General features: G+C 40.8%; 1 protein-coding gene across 7 annotated transcripts in view; it reads left to right on the top strand.

Annotated features, from left to right (window-relative positions):
- Nucleotides 1-16087, top strand: part of kifap3a (kinesin-associated protein 3a) — a 249575-nt gene that overhangs the window by 112023 nt on the left and 121465 nt on the right. For 6 of the 7 annotated variants that reach the window (XR_015077662.1, XM_085982637.1, XM_085982636.1 and 3 more), the window contains 3 exons: nt 2437-2545; nt 5332-5444; nt 10328-10493. Coding sequence is in view for 6 of the 7 variants with exons in the window: in XM_085982637.1 (XP_085838763.1) it covers nt 2437-2545; nt 5332-5444; nt 10328-10493 (388 nt within the window). In the remaining variant the exon portion in view is untranslated. The remainder of the gene's footprint in view (nt 1-2436; nt 2546-5331; nt 5445-10327; nt 10494-16087) is intronic. The other variant, XM_085982639.1, reaches the window with a different exon arrangement.

The raw sequence follows: 16087 nt of genomic DNA, 5'->3' as shown, positions 1-16087 counted from the left end.
AGAGCTTGGGGCATAGGCAGCTGAAAGCACAGCTGCCAATGGTGGAACGAATAGAATCGGGGATGCGCAAGAGGCCAGAATTGGAGGAGTGCGGAGGGCTGGAGGAGGTTATTGAGATAGGGAGGGGCGAGGCCAGGGAGGGATTTGAAAACAAGGATGAGAATTTTAAAATGGAGGCGTTACTGGAGCGGGAGCCAATGTAGGTCAGCAAGTGCAGGGGTGGGTAATGGGTGAATGGGACTTGGTGCGAGTTAGGATATGGGCAGCAGAGTTTTGGATGAGCTCAAGTTTATGTAAGGTGGAGGATGGGAGGTCGGCCAGGAGAGTCCAGTCTAGAGGTAACAAAGGCATGAATGTGGGTTTCGGCAGCAGGAAGCAAAGCTCCAGAAATTGCCCAAAAAAGTGGCTTAACTCTCATTGCAAGTGATCCACAGAATTACAGGCATTTATTTATCAGAACCAATGAAAATAGATGCTTATATAATGATGCAGTTTAAAACCAGTTTTGCCATGGAGCAACACACTACTGTCTTGGCTTTCCAGACTTTCTAAAACCATTGTTTTGATGGTCCCCTTTGATCTCTCCTTTCTCTCCCGCTAATGGAATGCTGCTAAAGGTCCCTTCATACAGCGCCCTTTGCTCTTTGAAGTCATTATCTGCCGAAGTTCATAAGCTGGTTGATCAGATCAAACGGTGAGCTCGGGAGTCATTGGTCAGGATAGCGATTCTAGAGGAAAGCAAGTTTTTTGCTGTAATCATTCAAAGATGTTGGAGGGGAAGGTGTGTGGATGTGGGGAGTGCAGAGTAGGCCTCTGGTTGCTGGTAAATAAGTGAAGTCAGGTGCCAGAGAGTCTAGACACAGTGATTTCAGCCCGGGTCTGTGGTATCTGATACTCAATATGGGAATTGTCTGAAGGAATACCACTGCTTCTTCACTATAGATTCAACATCTAAATACCTTCCTGTTAAATCAGTGACGGGTGACAATAAGCACATTTAAGCAAGGCATACTTTGGACTATAATTTATTGTTAGTGTAGTGACTAGGCTTCCGTTAATAATATATGAATAATCAGTAACATTTTGAAGCCATATTTACACTTCAGCTGCAGACTTGGATTTGCAGCTGATTTGCAGCAATTATTGAAGTATAAATAATACATTATCATATTTGACCTCAGTTGTAGATTGAAGTAACAGTACCCACCACTTGATGTTGGAACGGGCATATATTATAAAGCAGGTGATCAGGCTTCTGTATCAAAAAGAACTTGTTTGGAAAATACTGTGGATTAAGCTTTATTAAATTACTCAAAATCTATCTGTTCTTAGCAGAAACATTTAAAAAAATTAATTTACTCTACCTTTTTTAAAATCTTTTTTTGAAGAAAATGAGTGTGCCATTTTCTTAATTCTCCCCCAGCTTGTTTTTCTTATTCTCTTCTCAAAGCACAGACCCGTGTTGGGGTGTGACTCTTCTGGCACTGGCAGTGCTCTAGTATCGTGCGCAGTTTTTCATATGAGCCTAGGCATTGTGTATTGCAAAGCTGTTTGACAGTGAAGAGCTTCACAGCCGTGCCTCATCATGCCTCACTCAACTTCCATACATGTACACTTTTGCAGCAGGGGTCACTGGACATCAATTAGCAATGGGAATTCTGGTTGATTTTTTTCTCCTCTCCTTAATGCAAAGATGCTAAAGCTCCATTTTCAGCATTCTAACTGTTGTGGCTGAGATCCTTTGACTCAGCATAGATCTGGTATTGAACATGGAACCTTCTGGTCTGTGTGACTCATCATACCAAGCTTTTCCACTGGGCCTGTAGGAAGTGATTCAGGCAGGTGAGCTGGCCAATGTTTCTTATCTAAGACTCCCAACACCACCATCGTTCTATACCTCTTTAAAATATGGATCTTCCTGCTTCCATATGGCTTTCTTTCTCGCAGCCTACTTGAAACTGGATGCAGCTAATGCTAGCAAGTTTGAGCAATGGTTTTATTAGGAGTGAAACTTTATTACCTTTTTCTCATTTAAATGTTCAACTACTTGCAACTTCTTGGAGGAAATTTTAACTAAACCCGTCTGGCGGGAAACTGACTGGATTGGCTGTCCGTTTTGCACCCCGCCCAATTTTACTTTCCATTGAAGTCAATGGAATGTAATATCAGGCATGTTAAAAATTCTGGCCCCTCCAATCCAGTCAGTTTCCTCATTGGGTGGGTTAGGTAAAAATTACCTGTCAAACCACATGTAAAATATTTTTACAGTTCAAGTGCGGGTTAGATAATTACAGTTTCATTTCAAAAGAAAAAGTGTAAATCATGTTACTTTATTTGAACAGCTGTGAATATATTGTAGAGGAAGGGTGCAGTAATATTTGAACATTGAAGATCAATTGCAGGAACTGATGCATTTGTGTGCTAATCTGTTGACAGTTAATGAAGATGTTGTTTGAATGTGCAGAGGAGCACATTGACATGGAATTAATATCCTTTTGTATTAACCTAGCTTCTAACAAGAGAAATGCGCAATTGATTTGCGAAGGTAAGAATTTATCTGATATCTGAAATGTAGCAGAATCTTAACTTTTATATCAAAATCGGAGGGACTGTAACCTTAGATTTAGTTTTCACTTCTTCTATTTATAATTGTGATTTTTAAAAAGTATGTAATAATAGATACAAGTAGATTGAGGGTGCAGTTATACTTATGCTTTTGTGTCACTGTGAAGATGTTTACAATATCCAATGCAGAAATGACAATGTTCAGGCCCCAGGCCAATTCTTGGCATGCAATGATTTGAGGCTTCCTAAGCAGGCTGCCTCACACCACCACATCACATGAGTATAACTCTAGTATGGTGTCAAGGCAGACTTACTAAGTGCTCAGAAGGTCCATTAGCATTCATAAGCACTTTTCACACTCAAGCAGAGTTATTTTTAATGTTTTGAAAGTGTGAACGCTCCCACCTGTGCCATCAAAATACTGAACATTTACGGACAAGGAGCGGAGTAGCTTTCCCTGTGACTCTCAACCTGCAGAATCACTTGGGTGTTTTTGGCTGCAGTGCTCAGTCTAAAACCACATTCTAGTGTTGTCCTTTTCAGTAGCGTGCTATGTATTATGGCATTTCATTGATTTAGCTGTCACTTGAGTATAAGTTGTTTTGTGCCTTTTAATTGCTTAGATTTTTTTTAAAATTTGTGATACAGAAGGCCTGACTTATTGTAAGATAACTTGAGGAAAACCCTTCTAGTCAGTTTAGTTGATAAAATATAGGTTAACAGATTTTACACTTACTAGCAACTTGCAAACCCTTTCAATCTACTTTCTTAAATGTTTGAAGTTCCGAGAGAGCCACTTATGCTTGATTGACCACACATTTTGGATTCCAGTAAGACCGTTGAATGTTTACAGTTCTTTTGTCCTGGTTGTCACAAGTGATCATCTGTTTTTGTGAGAAAGCTACAGACACACTTTTTCATGTACTGCTACTAATTTATGTGTGTAACATACTTGTGTGCACACTGATTCAGAAAGGGGTTACAGATTATATTTTTTGTTTTAATATGTTGTGAGCAGTATTGTAAATTAAGATTTAAAAAAATTTAAACTGCAAATATTTGTGAAGAATATTCTTAAGGAATTACTTCTAATTTGTAAGTAATTCATTTTCGCTGATTTATTTGACAACTGAGAAACTGAAATCTTGCATCTCCAGCTGTAGGTAGCATTACTTGTGATTTGTGGTGTTTTTTTTCTTTGTAATTAAATATCTTCTGGAGCTATTTAATTTAGGATGTTACACAAGGTTATTTCACCTATGACTTAAATACAGCAATCTCTCAAATGAGAGAAAGTGGACTGAGGTTACAAGATGAAACTAATATTTGAATTTGTGGCTGTTCAACAGTGTAAGCAGAGATTAGTGGGACTAAAGCCTCTGCAAATTCAGTTTTTTCCTACTGAAAATATTTGACTGCTCAGCTGCCTTGTTAGTTGGTCCTTTGCTGTCGGATATCTGTGGTCTTCAGCAGGACAGCACCTGGACAACAAGATGAACTGCATGTTCAGTATTGTACTACGCAGATCCCAGCTAATCTGATGAGACTTCCTTTTTATGTCAAAAGTATTCTGAAATATAAGTACATTATATTTAATATTTAAACTGATCTCATTTAAAGCAATAACAAATTGGACTCCCCCCCCCCCCCCCCCCCCACCCACGGTCTTGATTTGTTTTGTAGCCTTAATTGTGCCAAATTCAGCTTGTTTTCAGCCACGTGCAAAACTGTACTAAGTACTTGCATCTGCTGTTACAGATTTTCAGTTTGCTGTTGTAGCTGAATGTGATATGTATTGATTGTGTTCTGCAAAGTGATGCAGAGTTTTCCATGTCAATTGGGATAACTGAAAACTGCAGTTTAAAAATTGCAAACCAGCTGACAAAATCAGCTGTGTCGGTCATTGACAGCTGCTGTAAAATCTAATGCCATTGTGATTTTTTAAAAAATGAAAATATTAGGATATCGTGTGACTACTGATGTAATATGCTTATCCAAGTGGGCCCACTGTAACAAGTTCATGGCTTTGGTGCTGGTGTTGTGCAGTCGGGCCCACTCTGTAATTATTGCACCTTTGTGCAAAATTTATATTTTTTAATAAATTTTCACTCTGGGGATACACTTCTGCAGAAGGAGAGCAGTGCCTTGTATTCTAGCCATGTGGTCTCCACACCCTTGCTAAGATTATTTGTGGCTTGCAATGCTTGTACTGATTGTGGTCTCTTTCATTCTATGAACTGCTAGTGTCTCTTGTTTTGAGTTAAATTTGCAGCACACCGAAACACTTGCTATCATGGAACTGCATGAGTATACAGGCATCAGTAATAGACTCCTTTTGAGCAAGTAACCTGTGGATAACTTGAACATTACCTTGTTACTATTTCTTTAATAAAGCTGGAGTCCCATGTATTCTTCCACAATATACTTTCTGTGTTTGTAATCTTTGCTGATTTGATACTGTTAGACCGAATCAGTATGAAATTTCATTTAGAAACAAATGTGATATCCCATTGCAAGAAACTTCATATTTTTAAATAGTTTCTATGTTAGCTTCTATTTTTTCTAACATTCATTTTTAAATCAATGGAATTAATGTTTGTAATCCCTTGATTTGCGATGTAGTTATTCCTGTTTACTTACAATACTAAATAATTGACATGGAACATAGTTAATCAGGAAATTGCTGAAGTGGGTATATGTCTAATCATATCATTTTGCTGAGAAAATTGACTCAAGATGGCTGACTTTGAACATTATACATTTTAGGAAATGGCCTGAAAATGCTAATGAAAAGAGCCTTCAAATTCAAGGATTCACTACTGATGAAAATGATCAGGAACATTTCTCAGCATGAAGGTCAAACCAAAAAATTATTTATTGTAAGTACCGTAGAGCGATTTACCTGTAAGTAATTAGGGCAGTGCTTGTGGGGTGTTTTTTTGAGTACACGCAAATGTGGTTAATTCAGATTTACTTGATGATTGGCTGCCTTGACCTACCCTCCCTCTGTTGATTGCACCAGAGATTTATTTTACAAAAGCACAAATGTAGCAGTGCTTCCTGTTGTTTTGCACCCACTATCTAAGCATGAGGGTTCAAACTCTTAATTGCCAGATACTATGTATAGTTTGAGAGAGTGGTCCCTTTGGGTAAGTGGAGTGGTCCCTCAGTGTAAGGGGGTGGGGAGACGGGGGGAGCAGCTTCTCTGGATTGCTGTTCACTCGACTGGAATTGAATCCTGTGGCTCACTGTTGATTCCATGAACCTTGATCATAGGTTTTTCTTTCCCTCCCATAAAATGTCGTCTGGATTGTCCTCAATACAGAGCACACTGTAACACAAAGGATGTTCCCATTGCCTCAACGCCTACCAGCCTCACAAAAATTCTCCACTGCATACGAGAGGGAGGCCTGTGATGCTTTATAGTTAATCTGAACCAAAATTGTTTGCTGTGCTTTTTTAAAAAAAAATAAAGTTGGCAAGCGCAGCATAGTTCCAGAAATATGGATTGGTTATATTGTGCTGTTTTAGAAATGAAGGTGGCAAAAAGCCAGTGTATAATTATATTTGCCCATCTTTGGGTCACGATAAACAGGTATAATGAGCCTTTTTACAAAAAGAAATCTCTACAATGTTAAGCTTTTAACTTCAAAATGATTTTACGGTTAATAGAAGGAACAAAGATTTTTTTACATGTGTCCTGCAACAGTTTGGGAAAAATCAGACTCTGGTCAATCTGTAATGTAGCAAAACATGCCAGTCTTGTTCTCTCGATACATTAGTTTGTACAGGAAACTTTGGTTTATCCGGAGGTTAACTGTCTGGAATGCTCGAGCCACCGGCAAAAATCAGGAGCCGTTTTGTTAGGTTTTTCTTCTTTTCGTTGCTTTTTTTTCACCAGTCAGGCTCTGCAAGGTCTCGCTGAAGCTGTTGCTAAGCTACAGAGATGCTTGCAAGGTACGGCCGACTGTTTAGAAGATGGGTTTGTTGCCAGATACGGAGCTCAAAATCTCCGTATGTTTCAACATTAGCGCTGGTTTGTCCGGCAGTTTTGATGGAACGGCAACAGCTCGGTCCCGTCGCTGCCGGATAGCACAAAGTTTCCTGTACACATTTTGAGGAAGGTGGTGGGTGTTTTATAGCCTATTTAAGTATGGGAATGATAATTACTGTTTTCCTATGTCCGGTGATGCAGAAGGTAATTATACTTGCAAATAGCACAACTTATTATCCTGAGTTTTGCTATGTTCAGGTTTTTTTGATATGAGTTGTGATTAACAAATATTAGGAATCCAATACTGAGAAAAGGCTTTTCAGCACAGCTTATCCCATTGATCTGTAATCTAGACCATGGAATCAATTGTCCATAACAAAGAATATTACCCTATTATCTATCTCTGTATTGTTGCCTGCCATTCCCATTTTAATTTCCTTTAAAACCTCCATCTATTAATCTTTAGATCCATATCCTGTGCAGTACTTATATATCCTCCAGGAACATAAACATGTCAACTCCATTAAAAAAAGAGTCGATTGCTATTGTATCATCATATTAATCAATAGTTTATTCCATATATGGACTGTTCCCTTAAAGGAGGAATTATGGCTACTTAATATTTTAATCTTTATTTTCCAAATCCTGCTTTCCTGCACTGTTGTCCCATGCTTAAATACTATTTTTAATGCTCTCCTTCAATTTATCTTTGTAGTGTCTCTGGCCCAGCTGATGGTCAGTATTTTAGTCTTAAATGGCTCAATTAATAGTCCTCACCAAGCTAGAATAAAAGGAGCTACCCATTGCTTGTTTATCCATGGTTGATAACTACCATAGTCATCTGATCTATTTCATATTTTACATTGTTGGGGACACTGTTGATAAATATCAAGAACTCGGTGGGTCCCCGATACACTGGGTTGCAGATCGGTACCATTGATGCTGTTTCATTTTGAATTCTATAGTGTTCTCTTACTGAAATTAAATTAAGAATGGCATTTTTCCAGTTTAGCAACTTGTCATTGATGACACAAGTGACTAGTTTGTAAATGCAAAATCTAATACAGTATTTTTCAAGCATCTGGTTTATATCAAGGGACATCAGGGAGATTCCCCAGATTGGTGCATTGCATCAGTATATCATTTCATTGGGCCGATCTTGCTGGAAAATAACAGTGTGTTAACGACGCATGCAATTATTAATGAGCAAATCGGCCAGCAAGTTCAGGGGATTAAGAGATACGCCATGAGTTGTGAATTTACAGAATTGCTGGTCAATTTATACCACTTTGCTGTTAGCTTCACACAAACGGCCTCGCGCCAATAGCCGTCCTGTAATTTTTAAGAATTTGCTGGTTTTGCACATTAATTGCCCATTAAACTTGCCACAGAAAGTTAACTCTGGTAATTAACAGCGTAAGTACCTTTTTAACGACATAAGTGTTAATGCCGTGCCAAGCAGCCTCTCTGACCCAGAAAGGGAACAATTTAAACTGTGGCATCTAATTCTTTCAGGTGGTAAATTGTTCTTAGAGATTTTAAAAATGTTAAATTTTAAAATGTTTTTCTTACTTTTCCTTTGTCTCTCTCTTTCTTTCTCTCTCTCTCTCTCTCTCTCTCTCTCTCTCTCTCTCTCTCTATCAAATCTTTCTTTCCCTCTCTATTTATCTTTCTGTACCTGATTTGACATTAAATTCACCCACTCTAATTCACCCTCCTTCTCAGTCACTCCTCTGTTTCTTTCTCAGTCCTTAAATCTCATTTCTTAAGGAGATACATTGTTGGTCCCACCATTTACTGAGGTCAAAAGCCTTCTCAGAACCTATTTTTTCAACCATGCCTCAGTCATTTCCTCTAATTTTCCTCAAACTCCTGTTTGTTATTGTTATCATTGTAAGTAATTTGAGACAGTGAGATTTGACTGATGGTCTGGTCAGATCTGTACCCAGGGTGAGCAATTGGGATCACTTGGCCAGCTTCCATGCCTTAGATTATAATGTTTTCATCAAAAATGATACAGTATAAGGGAGACAGCAGGGCTGAGTATTATCTAAGTTAGGGGTTCCCAATCTTTCTCCCCCGCCCCCCTCCCGTTTTACAAATATTCCACGGACCCCTGTAACACAATACAAGTATCTTTTCCGTGTAAAAAATTTGTTGTACAGTTAAACATATTTTGTTTTACTTAATGTGAAACTTGTTGCTGGTGCTGAGCAGCATTTCTGTCAAGACGTGGAGGTATCTTTGACAAGCACAGGCATATGTAATAGTCAATATTCATCCTGGCTCGATACTTTGTTTTGTACTCATAGAATCATAGAGTAGTACAGCACAGAAGAAGGCCATTCGGCCCATTGAGTCTGCGGCGAGCCTTCACTGTCTCCGATACCCAGAGCCCTCCCCTGCGCCGATATTGTTGGCAGTTTAGTTTTAATGTTGAACTTTGTAAATGAATTGCTGGCCCATGAGAGAGAGTTGAGAAGAGGTCAGGCGGACCCCTGGTTGAAAACTCCTGCTCAAACTCACTACAGTGGCGTTAAAGGCAATTTGTTACTTCCCCATTCCATACAGTCTTTCCAAGTCATTTGTGTTTTATTTTTAGTAATTATCCTTCACTTAAGACCATTAAGGAAAGCTTTATGAATATTTGAGAACGCAGTACTGATTCAACTAGTTGCCTGTTGCAGTAGAGTTCTATCACACATCAATTTAGTTAATGGAAAACAAATTATGTAGACATCAGTTCTAAAAAGAAATCCCCATAGGGTTTCCCCATCAGGGAATGTTTAATATTAATCCCTAGACTGAATCAAACTGAACTTGATATAGACCATAACAATTAATGCTGTTATTAGAACCGTAAAGGTGTTTTTAAAACTTGCAACTTTTAAGTTTCAATAGCAGCAGACTTACAAACTAGGTGCTGCTTCAGTTTCCGAATAGAATACCAGCTACACCAAGCACAGAGTGGCAATTTCTCCAAAATTATCGAGTGTCACACATCCCTGTCTCTTCCTTTTCCTCCTTTTGGGAGAATTCTACTTTTTGCATCCATGCAAGAATTTCATAAGTACTAATGAACCAATATTGAAATGTTATCTATTAATTTTTAGGTCATAAATTACAGAAAAATTACTTAAGTGTTATGAAGAGTTGGGCAGAATAACAAACTGTCAGTTGAAGCAATATGGTTCACACTGGTCCAAGGGTCAGCAAACGATAGTTACCTATTTTGGAAATTTCCATTGCATATAAAATGAAAATGGGTAGTTGAGAAGAGAAAAGACATTACTTCTGTAGCACGTGACCAAGAATATACTAGAGTCTATATATCCTGATTGAGTCAGGCAGGCACTGTGAAGAGTGTGCTTATAGATGTTGCGATTAAGTTACTGTAATGCTACAATTTAATAATATTTACTAGTAATGGTGTCATTTTTTTAAAAAAATTGTGAAATCACAGGTTTTTAACACCATTAAATTTATGGTCCTTCAATATGACTGTAAAGCTGGCTTTTGAATATTGAGCATGGTGTCCATTACTACTCCAGCTTTAAAAAAAATAGTTTTGTACAACGCACTGAATTGCAAGGTGATTGTAAATTAAATTTTCTGGGAGTTCATGAATTTTAAACAGTGTGCTCTGATACTCAGTAGGGTTCCTCATGTGGTATTAAGTTTTAATTTTTTAGAAGAATTGCTTTTGTATAGCTCCAGGTTCTACAGAGTGAAAACAAAACACAATTTGAATATTGTATTGTCTTTCAGGATTACATTGGGGACCTGGCAGCTCAGATCAATAGTAATGAAGGTGAAGAATTTGTTATCGAGTGTCTTGGAACACTTGCTAATCTTACAGTTCCGGATCTAGACTGGGAGCTTGTACTGAAGGAGTATAACTTGGTTCCATTCCTCAAGGACAAATTGAAACCAGGTTTGTTGGAGGGGTGGATTATACTGACTAATGGGTAATGAAAACATGGTTGTAAAATTTAGTTAAGGAGTTTATAAATTGTGAAACGCATTTTTGATAAGCATATTATAATTTTGTAACCACCTAAAAAGCAGAAAAAGGCAAATATATTTATAATTTCCTTTGTTGATAAAACAAAAAAGTAATTCCTTCCTTCCTCTTGTCCACCAAACCAAACCTCCTCCAAGACTCCCCTCTGCCCTAGCCCTGAACCTGTGTATTTCTCCAGCTTCTCTCTCATTTCCCATTGTGCCCTCTCTAAGTTCATCTTGTCTGAGACCTAGCTCCTGTTCTCTTCATCTCATTTCCACTAAACTGCTGTCTATCCAACTTCTCTTCCTTGACCCCCTCCTTTTCCTTATCTACATGCTGCTCCAAGGTGACATCATCCACATGGGGCCAGGTCTCATGTGTACATTGATGACACCTAGTTCTACCTCTCCACGAACTCTCTCAACCCCTCCACCGCCTTTGTTGTCACACTGCTCAATCTGAGAAGGAAGTGGAGCGCTAAATCGAGCGTTTCACTTCCTTCTTGGAGCGCAATTGGCAGCAGATGGGGCGGAGACTTCAGCAGCGCTGCAGCGTTCAAAGGCTCCTTCCCTCCCTTAAAGGGAAGGGCCATCGCTGCAGGCTCTGCAATATGAAAAGTACCTACCTGGACCACCAAGGCAGCCGCGATCCCGCGCGATCAGCCCGGCACTCGAGCAGAGTGCAGGGCTGATAGATCGTGAGCAGGAATCTGTGCAAAAAATGGGAACAAGAAAGGTAAGTTTTTTTTAAAATTTACCTCTGCCACCTCGTCTTTAATCATCGCCCCGAAGCGGCCGGCCGGCCGGCCGCCCGATGCACGCCTCCTGCAGCTGTCGGTGTTTTCGACCGGAGCTGCTGCAGGGGGCGGAAGTCAATTTCGGGTCTGGGGCGATGCACACAGCGATGACGTCACGATCTCCGGGCGAAGGAGATCGGGGCACAATGCCGTAAAACCCCCACCGAATATGATGGGAGTCGATTTCCCTGCTAACGGAAGTTGCAGAGGCACCCAATTTCGGCCCCCATAGTCTTTGGCCCCTGTCACAAACTCTCTACCCTTGCCAATGATTCCATCCCCCTCCCTGGCCACTGTCTCAAGCTGAACTGGATTGTTTGTAACGTCAGCATCCTCTTCGACCTCGAGCTGAATCTGACCCTATATCCTCTCCATCACAAGGATTGTCTACTTCCATGTCCATAACATCATCTTGCCCCTACCTCAACCCATCTGTTGCTGAAACCCTCATCCATGCCTTTGTCACCTCTGGACTTTACAATGCTGTCCTGGCCAGCCTTCCAACCTCCACTCTCATTAACCTTCAGCTCATCCAAAACTCTGCTGCCTGTATCCTATCTCGCACTAAGTCTCAGTCACCTATCACCCCTGTACTTGATGAATTACTGCACGATCAGAAATACCCTCCAGTGTATAGTAGCTTCCGAGTTCCTAGAACAGCAGCGCCATCAAGTAGGGGCTGTAGCAAGGGGTGATTTTTTGGGGGATGGGGAAGCGATTCTTGTGATTAAAAACATGGCCATAATTTTTTAGTGGCCCTGCTTATGATGTATGGTCAGAATTATTAAAGTAGTGTACTTCACAAAGTTTTTAAAAAGAGTTTCTAAGGTATTCGGAAGGAATAAAGAAACCTCTACTAATGTGCTTGTTAACATACTTTTTTTTAATGAAGAGGTCATGACAAATTGAATTGTTTCCCAAACTCTTGTCAATCTTTCCCCATTTTTTTTCCTTAGTGGTTCCCAAGGGTCATAATCAAGGCCACTAATTTACAGTTTCCATGACAAAAAGGACAAAAATCACAGAATTTCATTCTCAAAGCACAAGTTGGAATCCCATGCAAAAAAAACCCCCAGAATTTGATTTATTCAATTTCTGTAAACTACTGTCCCTGGTCACAATGCAGCTTCCGCGTCTAAGGGGCTTGACGAGCAGTCTGCTCCTAGGCCACATTATCCACTAGAAGGAGTCTAAGAGCTGTACTGCGCATCATTGCTTAACCAGCCTGCCTTAATCAGTTAATACAATCGCATGGTAAGGCTTCCCTCACCCCTTTCCTATGTTGATGTTAGTAATTTGCTCTTTAATTTGGCATTCCTTCCCTAATGTATTACTTTCCAAACTTAATTTTTGTGGTTTATAGTTTCTAGGGTCTCTGTTGTGTAGCGGGGAGTGCTAGTAAACAAGGGCCCTTGAGTATATCATTTAATTGTAGTGTAATTAGTGGTATTGATTTGATTTCATTTAATTTGAATTAATTAAAGGGTAAGTCATGGCAGCACAGCTCGGCCCCATGGCATGCTCCTCCTGCACTATGTGGGAAATCAGGGACACTTCCTGTGTCCCTGACGACCATGTGTGCGGGAAGTATATCCAGCTGCAGCTACTGGCAGACTGCATTGTGGCGCTGGAGCTGCGAATTAATACATACTGGAGCATTCGCGATGCTGAGGACATCGTGGATAGCACGTTTAGGGAGTTGGTCACACCGCAGGTAAAGGCTGCACAGGCAGGAAGGGAATGGGTGACCGCCAGGCAGAGTTGTAGGCGCAGGCAGCTAGTGCAGGAGTCCCCTATGGCCATCCCCCTCTCAAACAGATATACCACTTTGGATATTGTTGGGGGAGATGGCTTATCGGGGGAAGGCAGCAGTAGCCAACTTCCTGGCACCTTGGGTGGTTCTGCTGCACAGGACTGGAGGAAAAAGAGCGGGAGAGCTATAGTGATAGGGGATTCTATTGTAAGGGGAATAGATGGGCATTTCTGCGGCCGCAAACGAGACTCCAGGATGGTATGTTGCCTCCCTCGTTCAAGGGTCAAGGATGTCTCGGAGCGGCTGCAGGGCATTCTGGAGGGGGAGGGTGAACAGCCAGTTGTCGTGGTGCATGTAGGTATCAACAATATAGGTAAAAAAACGGGATGAGGTCCTAAAAGCTGAATATAGGGAGTTAGGAGGTAAATTAAAAACTAGGACCTCAAAGGTAGTAATCTCAGGATTGCTACCAGTGCCACGTGCTAGTCAGAGTAGAAATAGAAGGATATTCCAGATGAATACGTGGCTAGAGGAATGGTGCAAGGGAGAGGGATTCAAATTCTTGGGACATTGGAACCGGTTCTGGGGGAGGTGGGACCAGTACAGAGTGGACGGTTTGCACCTGGGCAGGACTGGGACCGATGTCCTAGGGGGAGTGTTTGCTAGTGCTGTTGGGGAGGGTTTAAACTAAAATGGCAAGGGGTTGGGAACCTGTGCAGGGAGGCAGGAAAGGGAAGCAAGGATAGAAGCAAAAGACAGGAAGGAGAAAAGCAAAAGTGGAAGGCAGAGAAATCAAGGGTGTAAATCAAACAGGGCCATAGTAAATAATAATTCTAAAAGGACCAAGAGTGTTAAAAAAAACAAGCCTGAAGGCTTTGTGTCTTAATGCGAGGAGCATTCGTAATAAGGTGGATGAATTAGCTGCGCAAATAGGTGTAAACGGATATGATATAATTGGGATTACGGAGACATGGCTCCAGGGTGACCACGGCTGGGAATTCAACATCCAGGGGTATTCAATATTCAGGAAGGACAGGCGAAAAGGAGGTGGGGTAGCATTGCTGGTTAAAGAGGAGATTAGCACAATAGTAAGGAAGGATATTAGCTCTGATGATGTGGAATCTGTATGGTTAGAGCTGAGAAATACCATGGGGCAGAAAACATTAGTGGGAGTTGCATACAGACCCCCAACAGTAATGCTGGGGATGGCATTTAACAGGAAATTAGAGACGCGTGCAATAAGGGCACAGCAGTTATCATGGGTGACTTTAATCTACATATAGATTGTGCTAACCAAATTAGTAACAATACTGTGGAGGAGGAATTCCTAGAGTGTATACGGGATGATTTCCTGGACCAATATGTTGAGGAACCAACTAGAGATCAGGCCATCTTAGACTGGGTATTATGTAATGAGAAAGGATTGATTAGCAATCTTGTTGTGTGAGGCCCCTTGGGGAGGAGCGATCACAATATGATAGAATTCTTCATTAAGATGGAGAGTGAAGTAGTTGACTCGGACACTAGGGTCCTGAATTTAAATAAAGGAAACTATGATAGTATGGGGCACGAGTTGGCTAGGATGGATTGGGGAACGTTACTTAAAGGGTTGATGGTGGATAGGCAATGGCAAACATTTAAAGATCGCATCGATGAACGACAGAATTTGTTCATCCCTGTCTGGCATAAAAATAAAACAAAAAAGGTGGCACAACTATGGCTAACAAGGGAAATTAGGGATAGCATAAGATCCAAGGAGAGGACATATAAATTGGCCAGAAAAAGCAGCAAACCTGAGGGTTGGGAGCAGTTTAGGATTCAGCAAAGGAGGACAAAAGGATTAATTAAGAGGGGGAAAATAGAATATGAGAGTAAGCTTTCAGGGAACATAAAAACTGACTGTAAAAGCTTCTATAGATATGTGAAGAGAAAAAGATTGGTGAAGTCAAGCGTAGGTCCCTTGCAGTCAGAATCAGGGGAATTTATAATGGGGAACAAAGAAATGGCTGACCAATGAAATACATACTTTGGTTCTGTCTTCACAAATGAGGACACAAATAACCTCTCAGATGTCGGGGAACATAGGGTCTAATGAGAGGGAGGAACTGAATGAAATCAGTATTTGTAGGGAAATGGTGTTAGGGAAATTGATGGGATTGAAGGCCGATAAATCCCCAGGGCCTGATAATCTACATCCTAGGATACTTATGGAAGTAGCCCTAGAAATAGTAGATGCATTGCTGGTCATCTTCCAAAATTCTATAGACTCTGGCACAGTTCCCATGGATTGGAGGGTAGCTAATGTAACCCCACTATTTAAAGAAGGTGGTAGAGAGAAAACGGGGAATTATAGACCAGTAAGCCTGACATCGGTAGTGGGGAAAATGCTAGAGTCCATTATAAAAGATGTACTAGCAGAGCACTTGGAAAACAGTGACAGGATCGGACAAAGTCAACATGGATTTACAAAAGGTAAATCGTGCTTGACTAATCTACTGGAATTTTTTGAGGATGTAACGGGTAGAATAGATAAGGGAGAACCAGTGGATGTGGTGTATTTGGACTTTCAGAAGGCTTTCGATAAGGTCCCGCACAAGAGATTAGCGTGTAAAGCTAAAGCACATGGGATTGGGGGTAAGGTACTGACTTGGATAGAGAACTGGTTGGCAGACAGGAAGCAAGGAGTTGGAATAAACGGGTCTTTTTCCAAGTGGCAGGCAGTGACTGGTGGGGTACCGCAGCGATCTGTGCTAGGACTCCAGCTACTCTCTATATGTTAATGATCTAGACGAGGGAACTAGATGTAATATCTCCAAGTTTGCAGATGACACAAAGCTGGGTGTGTGTGTGTGCTGTGAGGAGGATGCCGAGAAACTTCAGTATGATTTGGACAGGTTGGGTGATTGGGCAGATGCATGGCAGATGCAGTATAATGTGGATAAATGCCAGCTTATCTACTTTAGTGGCACAAAT

Source organism: Somniosus microcephalus, chromosome 3, assembly GCF_052327205.1.
Source record: "Somniosus microcephalus isolate GS21.2 chromosome 3, FLI_Smic_1.0, whole genome shotgun sequence".
NCBI classification, from domain to species: domain Eukaryota; kingdom Metazoa; phylum Chordata; class Chondrichthyes; order Squaliformes; family Somniosidae; genus Somniosus; species Somniosus microcephalus.
Note: the sequence above shows the minus strand (reverse complement) of the source record. Positions and strands in the feature narration are given on the sequence as shown.